Consider the following 18696-nt stretch of genomic DNA (forward strand, 5'->3'; position numbering starts at 1 on the left):
ACACACATGTCTGTATATATTGAGATACATATATACATATACTCCATTTTATTTAATGATTTTTTTTTTTTTTTTTTTTTTTTTGTCAGAGAGCATGCGTGGGGGAGAGGGGCAGAGGGAGAGTGAATCCTGCGTAGGCTGCACACTCAGCGTAGAGCCTGACATGGGTCCCGATCCCACAACCCTGGGATCATGACCAGAGCCAAAATCAAGAGTTGGACACTCAAAATGATTGAACCACCCAGGCACTCCTAATTAATGACTTTATATGTAGATAGGTTCTCTTTATATAGTAACAGCTTTAACTATTTTATGTATAGAATTTTATGCATGAGACACACAAAATACATACTTATACTTAGTATTTAGAGAAATACATTTATCATTAAAAATATATACTCATGTATATTAGAAATATAGAGGGAAATATGGGGCGCCTGGGTGGCGCAGTCGGTTAAGCGTCCGACTTCAGCCAGGTCACGATCTCGCGGTCCGTGAGTTCGAGCCCCGCGTCAGGCTCTGGGCTGATGGCTCAGAGCCTGGAGCCTGTTTCTGATTCTGTGTCTCCCTCTCTCTCTGCCCCTCCCCCATTCATGCTCTGTCTCTCTCTGTCCCAAAAAATAAATAAACGTTGAAAAAAAAATTAAAAAAAAAAAAAAGAAATATAGAGGGAAATACCATTCAGAAACAAAGCCATGGGACACGAGCGTCCAACTCTTGATTTTGGCTCAGGTCATATCCCAGAATCGTGGTATTGAGCCCCACATCGGGCGCCGTGCTGGGCATGGAGCCTACTTAAGATTCTCTCTCTCCCTCCCTTTGCCCCTCTCTTCCTTTCACATGCTCTCTCTTAAAAAAAAAAAAAAAAAAGCTATGGTATAAAAGGAATATATAAAAACATCTTTTTAAGTAAAATTGTGTATTCATATATAATATATATAACTTATACATAATTCTGTAAAATTTATATAATATACAACATTCTGTATTTGTATTTTGTATTTATATAATATTTTGTATTTTATGTTATAAAAGTAAATAGTAACTTTGAACCTAATATAATGAAATCTCGCCTTGAGCATTATAAAATGAACCTCTACATGCTGTATTCATTGATTATGAAAACGAAAGGTATCATAAGATAATAATGCTTGAATTGCTGCGCTTTAGCTTAAATTTTGACTATCCCCACATGTTCCAACGAAGAGCCCTACAGGGATCCTAAGGAATGAGAATTAGGATAGAAACAAAAGTGAGGTAAAGAGGCAGCAGTTCCAAAGGACAAAGAGGACTGGACACGATAGGAAGCCCTTCCAGTGTGACAAGATCGTGACAGCAGCCGGGACAAGCAGAGGGGCAGCCGGGAGCAGCACCGCAGCTCGGGAAATTCTGGAGGAGCCTGGACCTGTGCACAGGGGGATAGAAAGGAGAGCAGGGGTGAGGCACCAGGGTGGGCCTTCTGCTGCTTTCCTGGGTGCTGGGCCGGAGTCTGCACAGCTGGGCGGGTGGTGAGGCGGTCAGCCTGTCACCATAGCAGCTAGGGGATTCTTGAAAGCAAGTCGTCATCGAAGGGCTCTCTGCTTCAGCAGATTTTTTTCAGCAGAAACAAAACCAGTATTTTGGAGGGGGTGGGGGATGCCCGGAGTAAGAAGTGCTCCGGCATCCAAGCCCCGAGGACCGCCTCACACCGCTGCGTAGCAAACACGTATCCGGTGTCTGCCGCCTGAAACCCTCTGAGTCTCTGTGGCGTGTTAACGTCTGATTAGCCGACCTTTTCAGAGAGTTGTTGTCCGCATTGTCTGTGGGGTTGTGGGTTTTCAGTCCTTTTTCCGTCATGAATGGAAACGTTCTAAGTAAGGTAAGCCCTGTGCCTCGTCGTTGTATTTGGATGCCCAGCTTGCAGTGAACATTCGGTTTTTATTACTCACTGAACAACAGTGACTTCCACTCTGTCCCAGTGGCTATTTTTATATGTACGGTTACTTTACACATTTATGTTAATAATTGTAACATCTGAAAAGTCCTGGCAAGAAGTAAAACTCTCTTAAAAACTTTTCAGTTCTGGTTAAAGGCGTTCTTCCATAGCAATGAAACTTCATTTACATGCGCTTTCAAAAATGTTGTCACATACATACTGCTTAATTCTCAAATTTATCCCAAAGAGTAGGCAAAAATATATCAAAAGTACATTGGTTTCTTTATCCTCCACTGCTTTTATACATATTACTGAGTTCTCTGGGCAGTAGTTAATTCAAAATCATTACAGTGGTGAGTACCCAAATACAGTGTGAAGAGAATAAACTGTAAATTCTTCTACCTCATTGGGATCTATGGACATATAATGAGAGAGAAATTTAATGTTAGAAACATGGAATGAGTAGATGGATGTTTGTTATGGTATTCTCTGCACTTTTGTGGACGTTTGAAATATTTTATGCTAAAAAAAAATTTAATGTATCTTAGTATTAGGTCAATGATAAAGTTACATAGAATGTATGAAACATTTAGAATATTATGAAATGTAGCCAGAATATATTACCTTGTGTTTTCAGCTCTACTCAACTATATATCTCAACTATACATGCACACACGCGCGCGCGCGTGTGTGTGTGTGCGTGTTTGTGTACATACACATATACATCCCACATAATGGTCACAATAGCCATATCACAGCTACTGCCTTAAAATGCTTGTTTTAAATACTGTTTTGGAGAAATTCGACAACTCCAACCCTGTAAATGGGATATTAGATCATGTTTGTGCTTACCTTTGCTATTAAAGGCAAGACCTACTATTGATGTGCCTGATAGTTGGTTTGTTCTTTTTTATTGCCCTCCTAATAGTGGTCTGTCAGATACCATCATTCTGGATATAATATCAAACTATCTGGTGCTTCCCAATCGGATCACCGTTCCTCTTGTCAGTGAAGTTCAAATAGCACAGTTGCGGTTTCCTATACCAAAGGTAAGTATGCCTGCGCCCCTGTTAGCACTTAGGTGTAGATATGGGACGGCCTATCGCATATTTGGGTGTTGTAACTTGCTGTGGTTCTCTTAGCAGTGACCTTGCCACATGGATCTGGATGTGATAGTTTGGCCTGTCACAATTCTTGAGGGATTGGCTAAGGTACATCACAGAAACTTAAGGGCAATTCTTAATCCTCAGCCGTGAACATCCAAGGTGCTTATAGGGATTTAATCCTGCAAATGCTATTCTGCAAGTCCTAAAGGACAGCTGTGACAACTTAGTTGTCATCTCAGAAAGCATATACTATTTGTAATAACAGAATCTAAGAGCTTAGTACGCGATGGGAACTTTGTGTAATGACTGGTACACGTTTTCTCTCAGAGATGAGAATATGGTCATCTCGAGTCCTCGAATAAGTTGAACAGGGCAGAAGCAGTGCTGCTGTTACCAACTGCCCTGGATGAAATGGGAAGGCAGGCCTCGGTCTCAGAGCACAGCCCTCGGGCTTAATAGCAGCTTTGGTCTTGGGGTGTATTACTTGGCATGTGTGGACCTCGTTTCTTCATCTATAAATTGGGGATGGTGCCTAGCACAGAGTTAGGTCACAGATATTGGAGTCACCTTCATTTGAGTAGACTAAGCAGCCTCATCCCACGACTGAGAACTTGCCGGTCAAGGACCTAGAATTCCCTCTAATGGTCAGACACGTGCTTGGAGTGGATAGGCCCTCACAGGTTAGTGAGAACTGTTAATCTTAAAGATAAAACCCCCAGTTATTTTACCAGCAAAAATGGGTTTCTTCAGGAACGGCAGAGAATTGCCGTCTGGGACAATTAAGCTGTGGCAAAACCACAGGTGATTCTGCAGAACAGAGGAGAGGAGGCTCTTTCACAGAGGAAAGGGGGAGCCGGGAGGGGTGAACTGGGAGCCCGAAGTGTGGTGGCTGCTCGTGAGCTGAGCTGTCGCCAGGGGAGGAGGAGACCTTCCTTCCTCCTGCCGGGCTGGCAAAATAGTATCACGTGGAAGGTGCATCTCTTCCCGTCGGGTCTGCAGTGGACAGTGGAGTGGTGGTGCCTGAGCCCTCCCAGTGCTGGCCTCCCGACCCCATTCTAAAGGTTTCCTTTAATTAATTTTCACAGAGCTTTTCCTGCTTGCTCCTTACCCCCATCCGTGTAGTCTGTCTGCACTCCTGTCTGTAATGAGTGTGATACTGATGCACACAGGACAGCTGATTTTTTTTTTTTTAATGTTTACTTATTTTTGAGAGAGAGAGACCCAGAACATGAGCAGGGGAGGGGCAGAGAGAGAGGGAGACACAATCTGAAGCAGGCTCCCGGCTCTGAGCTGTCAGCACAGAGCCCGATGCAGGGCTCAAACCCATGAACTGTGAGATCGTGACCTGAACCAAAGTCAGACACTTGACTGAGCCGCCCAGGCGCCCCAAGTTGATTTTACTCAACAGAAAGTGTGGAATTGGTCCTCTTTCAGTGGAGGTGTTGTGTTCAGTGTTCTTCCTGAAGTAGGAGACAGCCTTTCCCTGATGTTTGTTACGTTTTTGTAGTTAAGCTGGATCTCTGTAACAGTGCACAAATCCTCAAACACCTATAAGCTTTCTTATATTTTTTAAAAGTACCAACACCCCAGCTAATTGGTGCCCAAACTAGTTATAACATGGGCATTCAGGTTTAATGGAACACTACATATGAGAAATGTCATTTTTCTTTAATTTACAATTTTCATCTCTGAAAATGCAAGAATTCTTTTCCATGTAGAAATCCTCATGCTCCTTTGCGTCTTATACTTTTTATTCTCTGAGCACGGTGAGTACTGAAGCCGTGCCCAAAGCCAGCCTTCCTTAACCTTGGGTTTAAAAGTCAGCACTACTTAAACATGTTGCCAGATTATCTAAACTTTACGCACATGAAAATGTAAACAGAAAATTCTCTAAGTTTTTAAAAGTGTATTTATCTGTAAAAATGCATGTCTTCCTAGCTGATGGGGTCAGGAATATTGCCCAGTGATTTTAAAAGTGTTTGTTTAAGGGGCGCCTGGGTGGCTCAGTCAGTTAAGCATCCGACTTTGGCTCAGGTCATGATCTCATGGTTCATGGGTTCAAACCCCATGTTGAGCTCTGTGCTGACAGCTCGAAGCCTGGAGCCTGCTTCGGATTCTGTGTCTCCCTCTCTCTCTGCCCCTCCCCTGCTCGTTCTCTCTGTCTCTCTCTCTCAAAAATAAATAAACATTCAAAAAATTCTACAAAAAAAAAAAAAAAAGGTTGTTTAAAGAGAGGAGAATGCTGCTCCATGTTAACTTTACCACCATTGTTTGCCTTGAAAGAAGTGTGAATGGATATTTTTTATTTTACCTATTAAACAACATTTTAGGAAAAGAAAACTGTGTTTAACGTCTATGAGTAAATGTGTATTTCAAAGTTTCAGTTCCTTCTCTATAAACTACATTTAATGACATACAGCTGACCCTTGAACAGCATGGGTGTGGGCACCAACCCCTGTGCAGAAAGTCGGCATGATTTCTGACTCCCCCAGAACTGCACCAACAGCCTGCTGTTGACCAGATACCATACTGATAACATGAGCATTTAACACGTATTTTATATGTTCTATGTATTCTATTCTGTTTTCTTATAATGAAGTAAGCTAGAGAAAAGAAAATGTTACTAAGAAAATTATAAGGAAAAGAAAATACATTCATAGCATTTTACTGTATTTAGTGAAAAAAATCCTGGGTGCCTCGTGGCTCAGTTGGTTAAGCATCTGATTTTGGCTGAGGTCATGATCTCACAGTCTGTGAGTTCCAGTCCCGCTTTGGGTGAGCTCGAGCCCCTCTTTTCTCTCTCTCCCTCTTCCCCTCCCTCTCTCCCTCTCTCCCTCCCTTTCTCTCTGCCCCTTGCTCACTTGCACCCTCTTTCTCTCTCAAAAAAAAAAAAAAAAAAATGCACGTTTGAGTGGATCTGCATAGTTCAAACCTATGTGGTTCCAAGGCCGACTGTATTTCATAGGATTGTTCTAAAACTGGAAGTAATCATTGCATATGAAGGGCTTAGTATCATGTCTGAGACATCCTCTGTTGGTTACCAATTACTGTAGCACCGAACCATAGGGCTGTGTTGGTGACCCGTAAGGCTCTGTGACTCAGGCTCCTGGAGCACAGTGTCACCATGGGGCCACCGACTCCCACCTCGTTCTCCCTGGTCTGGTCTCCTGACTGAAAATAGTACCACTCCAGTGCCGTCATCTGGTGCTGCTTTGGTTTTTCCTCAGCGCTGCCACCTGCGTGCTCCACGTTTACTTTCTGCTTTGCCGCACGACAAGAGGGTCTTTGTTTCGCTCCCTTCCGTCCTGTTTTTAGGACGGTGAGTGTGCACAGCGTTGTTCCCTGTCACGTGAACCAGTGAACAGTCCACGGGTTCTCCTTTTCTCTCAGGGTGTCCTAAGGATACATTTTATCGAAGCTCAGGACCTTCAGGGGAAAGATACTTACCTTAAGGGACTCGTCAAGGGAAAGTCGGACCCCTATGGGATTATTCGAGTCGGCAACCAGATCTTCCAAAGCAAAGTAATCAAAGAGAACCTCAGTCCGAAGTGGAACGAGGTATACGAGGTAAGATGTGCCCAGTGGTGTCGCCTGGCTTCTCCAAATTCTGAGTCCGCTCCTGTTAACACAGGAGTGTGGTTGGTGTAGAGGGTAATTTAAATCATTTTTGCTTTAATTTCCCATCTTTAAAAAGCATTGCCCCTTTCCGTCCCTTCCTCCCAATATTATTGTCATGCCGACACATAAATTTTAAACCTTGATGACATTAAACCATCGCAATACGTAATTGGCAGAATATTTTTCATGGGAAAAATGTTTTATGTGGTTAACATATGTAAACATACAAATACGAGATCAGTTATGTATCATTTTGTAAATTCTCATTTAATACATCTGGACATCTCTACATGTTAGTAAATACAGATGGACCCGATTTGTGATTGCCATTCACTTCTTTACCCAAAAGAGATCTTGACTATTTATTCCAGCATTAGAACCGCTGTTGTAACAATGTCATAGGAATATATTTTTCTTCACTTGACCAAGTTTTCTCCAAAGAAGCTCGTCAAGGTGTTATTGCTGCGTCATGAAGTACAATTTGAGTAAAGGAGTGATACATTTTTGCAGAATTGTTCTTCAGAACAGTTGTGTGGCTTATACGTCACCAGCTTCCCATCCTTCCGGTCCAGGCTGTTGCCAGATGGCTTAATCTCTGAGTGGTGGTACGTGGGTCACTAGTAGTTATCCCAAGAACAGGACTTGAACACAGCCACTTCAGGGCTAGTAAGGTGTGCTAACCTGTTCTGTTTGTGGGTGCTGTCTTGTGACCTCCTTCCTGAGCGGTGGAATTTGACTCGGTGAGACTAATCCCAGGTAACTGGAAACACAGTAGACTATGTGGGCAGGTGTTTCAAAATGATCTCCCACGGAGAAGCGTATGTGGTTTGACAATGAGAAAATGTAAGTGCTTAACCACTTAAGAGAAAACTAGTACGGTGCTCTTTACCATAATCCTCATATTCAGCAGGTGCCGACGTTAGTAAAAATGTAAGATAACTACCACTCGTTATTTTTTCAGGCTTTAGTCTATGAACATCCCGGACAGGAATTAGAGATTGAGCTCTTTGACGAAGACCCGGACAAGGATGACTTCTTAGGAAGGTAAACCCTGAGGCGAGGAGAACACTCTTCCCAGTAGTCACACTTAAAACTACCGCAGCTTTGAAAAATAGGTGTATGTGTATGTAACGTGTATTGTTAAGTGGCTCTTAGATACAACATTTGTTTCACTTTAGACTTCTCGAGGTATGTTTTATTTCTCTCACATTTAAGTATAAGAAGGAAAATTCTAGATCTACGACCATCACAGCAACCACTAGCTGAGTGTAGCTATTTAAATTAATTGATTAAAACTAAACAAAATTTGAAATTCGCTTCAGTGGTTGTACTCGGCCCCATTTAAGTGCTCATAAGCCACATCAGAGCGTGGCCCCAAAGGCCAGTGCAGCTCTCCGCCTTTCACACCGCACAGGCAGCTCCCCTCTAGGGTGTAGAAATGAGGTTTTAAACGTTTTCAGTTTGTCGAGTTTTTTAGGGAGCAGGGGGGATAATAATTTACATTGTGCCTACACATTGGAAAAATAAATACTGATTTGTATACTTAAATTGAACAACCAGTACAGCTGAAGAAATGAGCTTTTAGAAAAATACATCTAAACCTGATCTTTATTATTTAGCTGAATTTCTTGTGGCCAACAAGAAACGGGTATAGATGACATTGGACAGGCTTAGCCTCATCAAGAATGACCTGTGTATTCTGTGACTTCAGAATTCATTCCCGAGCTGGTTTAACAAGGGGCGACTGAAATATTGTCAGCAGGGCAGTAAACAGATCAATTTTGCATTTTAGTAGAGCCACCGTGTGGCTTAGAGTGGCGGGGACTGAGACTGGGGACTACGGTGATCGACCAGGAAAGAGCTGTGAGGGTCTGACCTGGGGTAGGGGCAGGAGGAGGGGTAGCTACGAGCGAAAATAGGAGCGGACTTCTCCCACCCTCGTCATCTCTGGCTTCCGGGGGGAGTGCCACAATTTTTCGTAGAGCAGGGTGTTTAGGGGAAGAAGGGGCTCTGGAAGATGACTGAGCCAGAGGCCCCTGTGGGGCTCCAGATACTTGATGGTCCAGAGCTGAGGAGTGAGGATGGGAAGGCTGTAGAGACGGACGGCAGCACCAAAGGAGAGCTTGTCGGACAGGAAGGCTGAATATTTCCACACATTTTTGGCGTTTTCATATTCTGTAAATAGCTACATTATAGGGAAGACCACATTTTTTACAACTGTCATCCTGGCTTGGCCAGACTGAGGGTCCTGACCTCCCAGAGACTCACCCCCCGCTGTCCCTTACTCTTCCCTTCATAGTTTTGAGATAAACCTGAGGAAGCTTCCGAACGAAGTCTGTCTGTTGATAAACTCTAGCATTTTTTTTTTAATTTTTTTTTTCAACGTTTATTTATTTTTGGGACAGAGAGAGACAGAGCATGAACGGGGGAGGGGCAGAGAGAGAGGGAAACAGGCTCCAGGCTCTGAGCCATCAGCCCAGAGCCTGACGCGGGGCTCGAACTCACAGACCGCGAGATCGTGACCTGGCTGAAGTCGGACGCTTAACCGACTGCGCCACCCAGGCGCCCCATAGCATTTTGATGCATGTCCGTGTACTTTTTCCTAGACAGATGTTTAAGGTTATTTCAGTGTTAAGAAGTATGTTTCTATATTCTAAAGTTGTTGTGTTATTATTTCCATAGTCTTATGATTGATCTTATTGAAGTTGAAAAGGAGCGCCTTTTAGATGAAGTAAGTTTTCTCTGAGTTCTTGTTCCATTTCACGGCCTGTGACAGACCTGCTGCCCGTCCCCACTGTGTTCCGAGAACCGAACGGTCACTTCACAAACACTGAGAACTTAGGCCCTTCAGTGTTAGCAAAGTGAAAAGAAAGAAGTTTGACAGCCCAGTCAGATGGTATGTATTGAGAGCCCAGCATATGTTAGAAATTCACGAGTACAAGCACGACACTCTGGGAGTCAGGGCAGAGGCCTGTGAGAAGCTTCCTAAAAGTGGGCTTTCGAGGCGCTGGAGGTATAACAGCTAGGACTGTGCGGTCGAGGAGAAATTGTCACGTGAGCGCCGCCTACAAACGCAGTGGGAACTCACAAGCAGGCACTGCTTTCAAGCAGGACATTGCCATCAGAATAAAAAGCGTTAAAAGCGAGGAAAATTTTGAGATGGCTGCTAAAAGATGAGTGTGATTGGGACAAGCAGGACATAAGGAAGCAAACAAATGTTGAGATCCACCGTTCCAAAGTAACACATTCTCCTTCCTGTGCGCTTGTGGCAGCCCCTGAACGCCGAGTATTTGGGGACTAGCTTTGATTAATTACTTTGTGATTTTTAAGCTGAAGCAGCTGAATACTCTTTTATTGAGAAGTATATAGTGGTGAATGAAAGCAAACGTGAATTTCTTTGATATTGAAATTCATTGTTTGGTATCCATGTTGTATTATCTCTTGGCCCATGAATTCTATTCAGGTCCATACATAGAAGCTCTATGGTGCTGGACAGGACTGGAGCACGTTGGAATCCTTGTGTGTCCATTAGGGATGAAAACAGTGTTTACTCCACCATGGTTTTGTTAGGGTTCAGCGAGGTAGTGTTAGTGAAGCCTTCAGCACCCTCCCTGGCCAGGCTCCAGCGGCTGCTCTCTGGGGTCGTCAGCTCATTAGAGATCGGGCAGGACTCCGTCCTGCAGCAGTAATCAGAAACAGTCAGTGCCTCCCAGGGAGCGGCTCGTAACACTTGTGGAAACTGCTTGACTGGAAAGTCTGACTCAGGAGAGCTGTTGTGAACGTTCACATTCTCTCCTCAGTGGTTCACCCTGGACGAGGTCCCAAGAGGAAAGCTGCACTTGAAACTGGAGTGGCTCACGTTGATGCCAAATGCTTCAAACCTCGATAAGGTGCCGTAATGGAGTGTTTCCCCTGACAGCTGAGATTAGAATCTCTAGACTGCATGGCTACTTGGCTTACAAAAATTGCAGCAGTGATTTTGATTATTGTGCTCTAAGTCACTACAGTTGCATCAGGGGTAAATTAAAGGTACCGGAATGTTTTGAAAGAAGGATTTATAGGTCCTTCCCACCTACTTTACGAGATCTTCACGTTTTGTGCTTGATATACTTTGGGGGTTTGGCGAGCCGCAGATCACCTGTGCTTTATTTAATTGATTTGTGTAGGTTTTTTTTTTTAATTTTTTTATGTTTCTGAGACAGACACAGAGCATGAGTGGGGGAGGGGCAGAGAGAGAGGGAGACACAGAATCTGAAACAGGCTTCAGGCTCTGAGCTGTCGGCACAGAGCCCGACGCGGGGCTCGAACTCACAAGCCGTGAGATCATGACCTGAGCCAAAGTCAGAGACTCAACCGACTGCTCACCCAGTCGCCCCTGATTTGTGTAGATTGCCATTAAAATATATTTAGTGTTTTCATTCTCTCTGTGTTGCATATATCGGATGGTTTATTTCACCACCTTTCTTATTTTCTTGAGCATTACAGACATAATCAGGTAGAAGTACTCTAAAATCTTCTGGAAACACACCTGCTGAGGCTTTTTGTCCTTTCCTCGTAGGTGCTGACAGACATCAGGGCTGACAAAGACCAAGCCAATGATGGTCTTTCCTCTTCGTTGCTGATCTTGTATTTGGATTCAGCAAGGAACCTTCCGGTAGGTAATGCCATGGGAGCTCCCTTGGGTGCCCGTTTTCCGGCAGTAGATCTTGTGTTGAGCCACACCGTGTCACCAGTATTGCTCCCAGGAGAACAGCAGAGGGGAGGGGTCAGTGTGTATTTGCCTCATGAGTGTAATTTATGTTTTTGCATCTTAGTGATTGTCCAGAATGTTCAGAGTTATCTTTACTCTGACATGCTTTATGAAGAAATCTCCATTACATAAGAAAAGGATGTGCCTGGTAGTTAGGGAAGAAGATACTCCGTAGAAAATCACTAATTATTAAAATGGAGTTCCCTAGGGATGGACATTGTCTTCTCTGGCATGGGAATAAAACAAAGCAGCTCTGTCCACGGCCCCAGAGTCCACTCTGGCTGTGGCGTGGCAGGACGGCCGGTGGGCAGCCTCCTGGTAGGATAGGCGCTGGCTGGAGCCCCCTGGTGCCCTGTCCCGCTTGGCTCCCACGGCCCGGAGGGAGAGCCCCTGCTCGTTTGCATCAGAACTGTTTGCTCTTAGAAAACACTGTGAAGTGCAGCTTTTATAGGTAATGACCACAGCTGTGGGGAAGAAAAATCCCACCGTTCTGTTCGTGTGAAGTCTCACGGGATCCTCCACCACCGTACTTTAAATCCACTATTTAGGGTAATGTGATCATTATATAAATGTTACATTGTTTTGATCACTTTTTTTGAGTGCCAGTTCCCATACCCAGCGGATGGTCATTCCTGCCTTCTTTCACTGTGTTAAACACCAGACCAGTTCTGTTGAGGTTTGCGGGCTGTTTCCCTGCTAAGCCTGTAATAAGTGCTCATCCATCCCGGCGCATTTGCATGTAGTCTCCCTGTGTCCTCTCCTTGTTGGCATCGACGTGGTGGAGACAGACGAGAAAGCAGAGTGTTTACTGCCCTTCACAGTTTGCATCCAAGTGTCTCACGTCAGACTGTCCTCGTCTCACCTCCCCGCGGAAGCCCACGGAGTGCACACCCCACTTCTCCTCCAGTGCCTTTCAAGCTCTGAAAATTGCACTTCACTTGCACTTAGCTCAAAGCAAAGTAAACGTACTTTGTGCATCCCTGTGTTTTAGTTAGGGTTTTTGACAAAATGCAATTGATCTGTTTTTATACTGGGAAGCTGTAGTTGAACACTGTGTAATTATATGCAACTGTACTCTTTCTTTCAGTGAAGGTTTCTTGACTAATTTTAACTTCATAAATTCTTAATTTTTCTTAAAATGTTACTTAACCTTTTGGCTAGTCTTCCAATTCGAACTCTGACTTTTTCCGTTAACGATCTCAATTTGGGGAAAGTTGTTTTGTTGTTATTTAACCTTCCTGCAGAATTTCTCATACAGTAGAACTTTTTGGTTTTTAATCACAGTAATGTTTGTTTTACAGTCTTTTATAATGCCTGATGGAAGTGAATTTGTTATATATTTTAGGATACGGAGAATAGTATTAAGTGAATTGGCAAGAAAGAATTAGGCCTCTTTCGAAGTGTGGGTATTTTGTCATTAAATTGAAATTTGAGTAATACCACGTAAGCAAAACAAAAGCAAAAATGAATTTATTAACCTTTTATTAAAATGGCACTCTGTGCATGAAGTTTGCTCTGTCTGTCAGAGGCAAAGGATCTTTGCAAAACCGCTGCCCTCTCGGGTGTTTAAGTTAAACGACAGCGTTTGCCCACCGGTTCTCCTGCGTTTCTGTGGGATGCTTTGACTCTGCCTTTTGCAATCCTGTTTATTAGTGCTTCTTGTGCGTTCACTGACCGCGGTCCACCATTCTTTGCTTTCTCCTCCTGTTTCCACTCTCCTAAGAGTATCTACGAGGGAAACTTTGGGTGTGGCTACTTAAAAGAGAGGCGAGCGTCGGGACTAGTGTTTTGTGAAAATACTACCTCAGTCTATAGAGCACTATTTGTGAGTTCTCCAGTGTTCTTTCTTCCTTTTGTTTTAATGGAGACTGCTAGAATGTGGGCTGGAACTTCTAATGCCATCTATTCAATGGTGGAATGATGTGGCATGCTTTTTTAATTTTCTTGCATGATTTCAGTTACTGTGCGTGTGTTTCTTTTGTGCTTGTTTTGTAAAAGTAACACCGCTGTAACCAACTTTGGTGACTACATCTGATGATGAGATGAACAAATCTGGTGAGTCGTGAAGAATCCTGACATTCCTAAGCTGCTACTGGCCCGTAAAAAAATAAAGATAAAAATTCTGAGGGGAAAATGAAACCATAATAATTAAAGCCGATTTTCTGAGGGTTCATCTCAATGTAAGATGTAAATGTTTATTTGCAAGCTTTCAGAAAACGTCCTTAGATCTCCTTTTCCCTCCTGAGGAAACACAGAAGTGTCAGAACTTGGCCTTCCTTGAAGTGCCAGCTGTACCTGTGGGGATGGTCAGTGAAGACGGATGTCCACCTGTTGCCCTGGAAACGTGCCTTCTCCTCTTTTTAACCAGAGCTCCTAAAGGAGAACAAAATACATTGAGTTTATGATTCAGCTTCTTTTAAGGAACTTAAAGAATATCCAGGAGAGGGTAACTGAGCATTTCTAACCCACTTATTTGGGAAGCTGACTTTGATCTTCTTACGTCTGTTTCCTGGGGTCTTGCTCTGGGGCCCTGATCCCTGGTACTACTGTTCTTGGTGCTTGTAGCAGACAGTTGTTTTTACTTGCTTTAGGGTCAAAGAAAGTCACCGATGGCTTAGTCATTAGTCTAGAAAGTTACTCTTTCTAGGCTGATTTAATTCAATAACTTAGTGAGATTCATAAAGTTCTTCAGCCCTTGAATCTAACAGTGGTAGTAATGCTTTGTGCTCTCGAAGAGATTTCATTTCTGTTTCCACGTGCACTTTCAGTGTATTCTTATCAAAGAAGGGTGGGGCAAAAGTTGAAGAATAGGTATTTTGCCCCATTTTATCTGTGAGGGACATGGAGACCCTGATGGGTTAAGTGAGCTATTGAGAGTCACGTGGGTAGGAAATGGTAACCATGGTCTCCTTCCTCACTCTCCTTGCTTGTTGCTATTTGAGGTGTTTTCAAAGTCAAGATGAGGTCACTGGTACGTGTTGGCAAACATTCTCTATAACTCTCGAGTTATGAAATGACTTTATATTTTGGGTGTTTCTTAGTGACGGTTGTAAGCTGCTGTGGACAACAGTGTGACCCTCCTGCATAAACTCTGTTAGTCTGCAGTGGTTTTTCTAAGTTACCTTTTCTCATTCTGTAATTGCTTTCTTTAAAGGGAAATATTTCTGACCTTGTGTCAGGATTTTTTAATTGCTTTATGATCTTGAGCTAAGACATTGCTAGCTTATCAAAACCAACTTCCCTCCCACATTATCAAAATCATACAGTAGTGCTGCTTAGTGATTCAATCATAGGCATCAGCACAGTGTTTTATGAGATTAATTTGACCAGATTTGATTGCCTTTTTTCTTTTTTAAAGAAAATTGGATTTCATCGTCAGGTTAAATCATTGCTTTCTCCATTTTCCCCCAAAGGCTGAGACTGTTGGTATTTCTGGTAAAGGCCAGCCCCGTTGGTCTTGTACCTTCTACCTACTCAGGATACTTAATTTGCAGCCCCATGCATGCATTACCGCCATCTGGGAACCTTTGGCACTCACTATAGGACTTTCTCCCGTGTGGAAACAGTCTCTTGACGATATAGACTGTCGGCACTTTGCCCTCCTGTTTTGATCAGATTTGGAGCTGAATGTGACCCTGGAGCGCCGAGGGTGTTCTCTGGCTTCCAGTGGCCAGCTTTCCAACCTGGGAACCTGAGACTTACATAGTAACACGCATTTGCTGAACACCTTCCAAGGGCTCTCCCTGTCCGCCCTGTTTAATCTCCCCATCACATCACTTTTCAGATAAGGAAGCTGAGGCAGCACAGAGAGTGTGAGGGACAGAGGTTAGAGATCCAAGATCGCAGCTAGTCAGTACCAGAGCTGGGCTTTGAACTCTGCCTTGTGACCCCTCCTGTCTACCCCATGCTAGTGTAGAGTGAGGTTGTTACCACTTCAGGTTTGTGAGTTCACAGAGCTGTCCATGGGGTTTATCTGAGATGAGTGTTCACACTGTTGCCTCCTTGGTATCTGTAAAATTGGATACTTGGTACACAGTAGCAAGATCACTGGGTGTGATGATGCAAGGTGCCATTTCACTTGTAAAAAGTACAGGTGGCATTACTTTAAGGTCTTTAAAAACAAAAAGGGGGTGTACCTGGCTGCAGTGGAGCGTGTGAGTCTTGATCTCAAGGTTGTGAGTTCGAGTCACACATCGGGTGTCGGATTACGTAAAAATACAAATCTTTAAAAAGTCCGGGTGGCTACACTGCAGGTTATTACTGCCTCCAGTTGTGGGGAGCAGCCCGAGGCTGGAAGGTGCCGTGACGTCCGGGCCGACGCTGGCCCCCTCCCAGTGTCCCCATGTGATCTGGCCCGTCTCTCTTTCGAGCCTGTGCAGCCCCCCACGATCTCACAGCGCTTCTCTAGCTCTGCCACCCACACCACGGCCTCTCTCCTCACTTTTGCTTTCGTTGTGCATGTTAGAATGAGATGTGCATCACACCTACCCAAAGTGAGCTTCAGCAGAGGTTTCCGTGACACCTGAGGATTGGCGGTCCTCACATGTCAGGGCGGTGGTTCCCAGCCTCACCTGGCCCATCTGGTGGGTCCAGTGTTTAGAGCTCCACAGGCCGCCTCAGTGGTCTGGCCTTTATGTCACATGAATTCCTTTTGGCTGGATGTTCCGTCTTCTCATCTGGCCCAGCCTGCCATGGCCACCGGAGGCTGGGAAGCTGGCTGTCCATCTTTCTTCACCATGATGTCTGCTGTTTAATAAAAACATAACAAAAAGCAGTTTGTCATTTGAAATTAATTACAGCCAAAATGATAACATCTTCCATGTTAAATGTCAGTCCTTGAAGGAGCTTACAGACAGCTCTGCCTTGTCCTCTTGAAGGCAAGAAAGTAATGATATGGAAAAAAAAAAAAGTCAATGAAACTAGGACATAAAACCCATAATAATAGAACTTTAAAGCCAGGATACACTTTTGAAACAAAGTGTTCAGCTCCTGCCTTCGATACTCGGGAGAGAATGGCAGTGAAGTGGAAAAGGCCCACTTCTGCTGTGGTTTTGCACGAAGGTAAAGTTCAGAAGCAAGGGAAGGGTCAGCTGCTCGTATGGGGTGTGATTTGGCTTGAGAGCCACGTGGGTATCTTGAGCCCATCCACTTGTACGTCAGATAAAACCTTTAGTGTTGTTGTGGGTGATGTCTTCATGAGTTTATTCAGGTTAAGAATAGTAAACAGAACCCTTTCTTAAAGTGTCACTCCTGGATTTTTTCATATCCCAAAGACAAGAGGGGTGGGAGTGAAAGAACAGTAATCGTAAAGGATCACAGTAATCAGAGGAAACGTATTTTGATATTTATAGATTAAAGGTTTATCCTAAGATAAAATCTTGGGCACAAAGAAGAATTGTATGTGCTACAAATGATTTTTACTGTGTCATTCTTGTTGGTGGTTTTCATTTAAAGATTTTTTTGTTTGTTCTCATAAATTTTCGTGTCATTATTAACCTTACATAAACTCCTCATTGCATGTTTTATTAACCCTTGGTATATTCATTTTCTTCTGACTTGAAAGAGTAACCCATTAGAATTTAACCCTGATGTCTTGAAGAAGTCTGCAGTTCAGAAAGCTTTAAAGGTAAACTAATAGTTTCCCTTTGAAAACTTAATTGAAACATATTGAAAGAGATGATATTTTAACTCACATGGGTTTATTGACAAACTGCCTCCCATACTAATATAGTAATTAATTGTCTAGTTGGATCCTTTTTTGTTTACCCAAGAATTAGTAGTTAGAAGAAATTAAGTCAGCTTTGAAGATAAATTTTATAAAGTACCAATATGGTAAATTAGACTTCTGTTTTGTTGGCCTCAGGCAGCAGTATCTAAGGTACTTTTAAATCCTCTGCATTTTAATTGGATTTGAATTGGTGAAAATGGTGAAATAGAAGGTCTATTTAAAAACATAACCAATCTTTAGATTATGATTTCAAGGTATTCCTTGTGCACTGTGACTATCCATTTAGAAATCACCTCTTCCAATATGCTGAGTTAGGGCCGTCTCAGTCGGTGACCTCATGGCTTTTGGTGCTGCTGGGTTTGGGTGACAGATCTTTTGAGAAGCTTTAAGTTTCATTAAATGAGGTATATTGAAAACTAAGCTCCACTCCCTAAAACAACATGAACATGTATTTTCTGGCCAAATTGTTAAAAGTTTTCTATGACTTATAGTGTTTTATTATTTTTTTTCTGATTCTTTCGAACATTTTAGGATCAAATATTGGGGCGGGGGGGGGGGGGGGATTTAAATATAATGGTCTCAAGAAAATTCTGTCCGAAGGAATGGTTTTGAATCAGCTTCATCTAGAAAAAGAAGTTAAATTTTGAGTGAAGAAGACTGACAAAATGTCTGCTTTCCGCTGTAAATTTATTAAGTCCTCACCTGTACTGAGGCCATGAGGTGTGACCCAGCAGTGAGTTACTCCTTTGCAGTAGTGGTCAGCACAGTAGTTGAAGTAACCGCTCCAGTAACACTGGAAGGGATTAGATCAAGTCTTTCCTCACTGTTTCTTTGATGTCTGGGGATCATTGACCAGCGAGACGAAACGGTTGCAATGAAGGCTCTAAGTCAGACTGTTTGGGTTTGAACTGCAGCCTTGCCCAACTCCTCAGTATAACCTGTAGTGAGATGTCCGGTCCTCTGCTACTTATAGACTGGAAGTGATAGGATCTTTTTAGGAGTATCGACTAAATTAAATAAGATCACGCGTGTAAAAAGTGCTCAGTGTAGCTGGCATAATGTGTACATTTTAATTGTTATTTTACCGTTTCATTTAAGTGTAATGGCAGGGCCTTGGAAATGGCATTGTGGCCATTATTTAGACATGAAAACCAAAGTTCAAATAGATGAAACATGTAGGTCTCAACAATGAGTTGTAAACCACTGAAACTTAATTCAAGACAGTCTAACTTAAACTCACATTTTCGGGATGCCTGACTGGCTCAGTAGAGTGTGCGACTCTTAATCTCAGGGTCGTGAGTTCAAGCCCCACGTTGGTTGTGGTGCCTACTTAAAATTCATATAAAAAATTAAAAAGTAAAATGTTAAAAGATAAAATAAAAACCCATACTTTCATTATACCTGTGTATCTGACTGGGGCTGATGCATTTTGACTACTGCATTGTGGTACAAGACTTAACGATTTAACGTCTTTCATAGAATCTGGAACATCATTCATTTAAAAATACACCATTATTTTAGGTGCCACTAAGAAAGAAAAGCTCCATTAAGATTTGATAGTGTTTGTGTCTACTGGAAG

The 18696-nt window shown here is 43.1% G+C and overlaps 1 protein-coding gene across 4 annotated transcripts in view; it reads left to right on the top strand.

Annotated features, from left to right (window-relative positions):
• The window catches only part of ESYT2 (extended synaptotagmin 2), an 83217-nt gene that overhangs the window by 48826 nt on the left and 15695 nt on the right, over positions 1–18696 (top strand). Inside the window, exons 8-15 of one of the 4 annotated variants that reach the window (XM_086685124.1) lie at positions 2844–2964; positions 6412–6588; positions 7601–7683; positions 9322–9370; positions 10440–10529; positions 11198–11293; positions 13113–13214; positions 16953–17015. In XM_086685124.1, the coding sequence (XP_086541250.1) occupies positions 2844–2964; positions 6412–6588; positions 7601–7683; positions 9322–9370; positions 10440–10529; positions 11198–11293; positions 13113–13214; positions 16953–17015 (781 nt within the window). The remainder of the gene's footprint in view (positions 1–2843; positions 2965–6411; positions 6589–7600; positions 7684–9321; positions 9371–10439; positions 10530–11197; positions 11294–13112; positions 13215–16952; positions 17016–18696) is intronic. The other 3 variants (XM_086685132.1, XM_086685137.1, XM_086685146.1) reach the window with 3 other exon arrangements.

Source organism: Puma concolor, chromosome A2 (assembly GCF_028749965.1).
Source record: "Puma concolor isolate L17-30 chromosome A2, mPumCon1.1.hap2, whole genome shotgun sequence".
NCBI classification, from domain to species: Eukaryota; Metazoa; Chordata; class Mammalia; order Carnivora; family Felidae; genus Puma; species Puma concolor.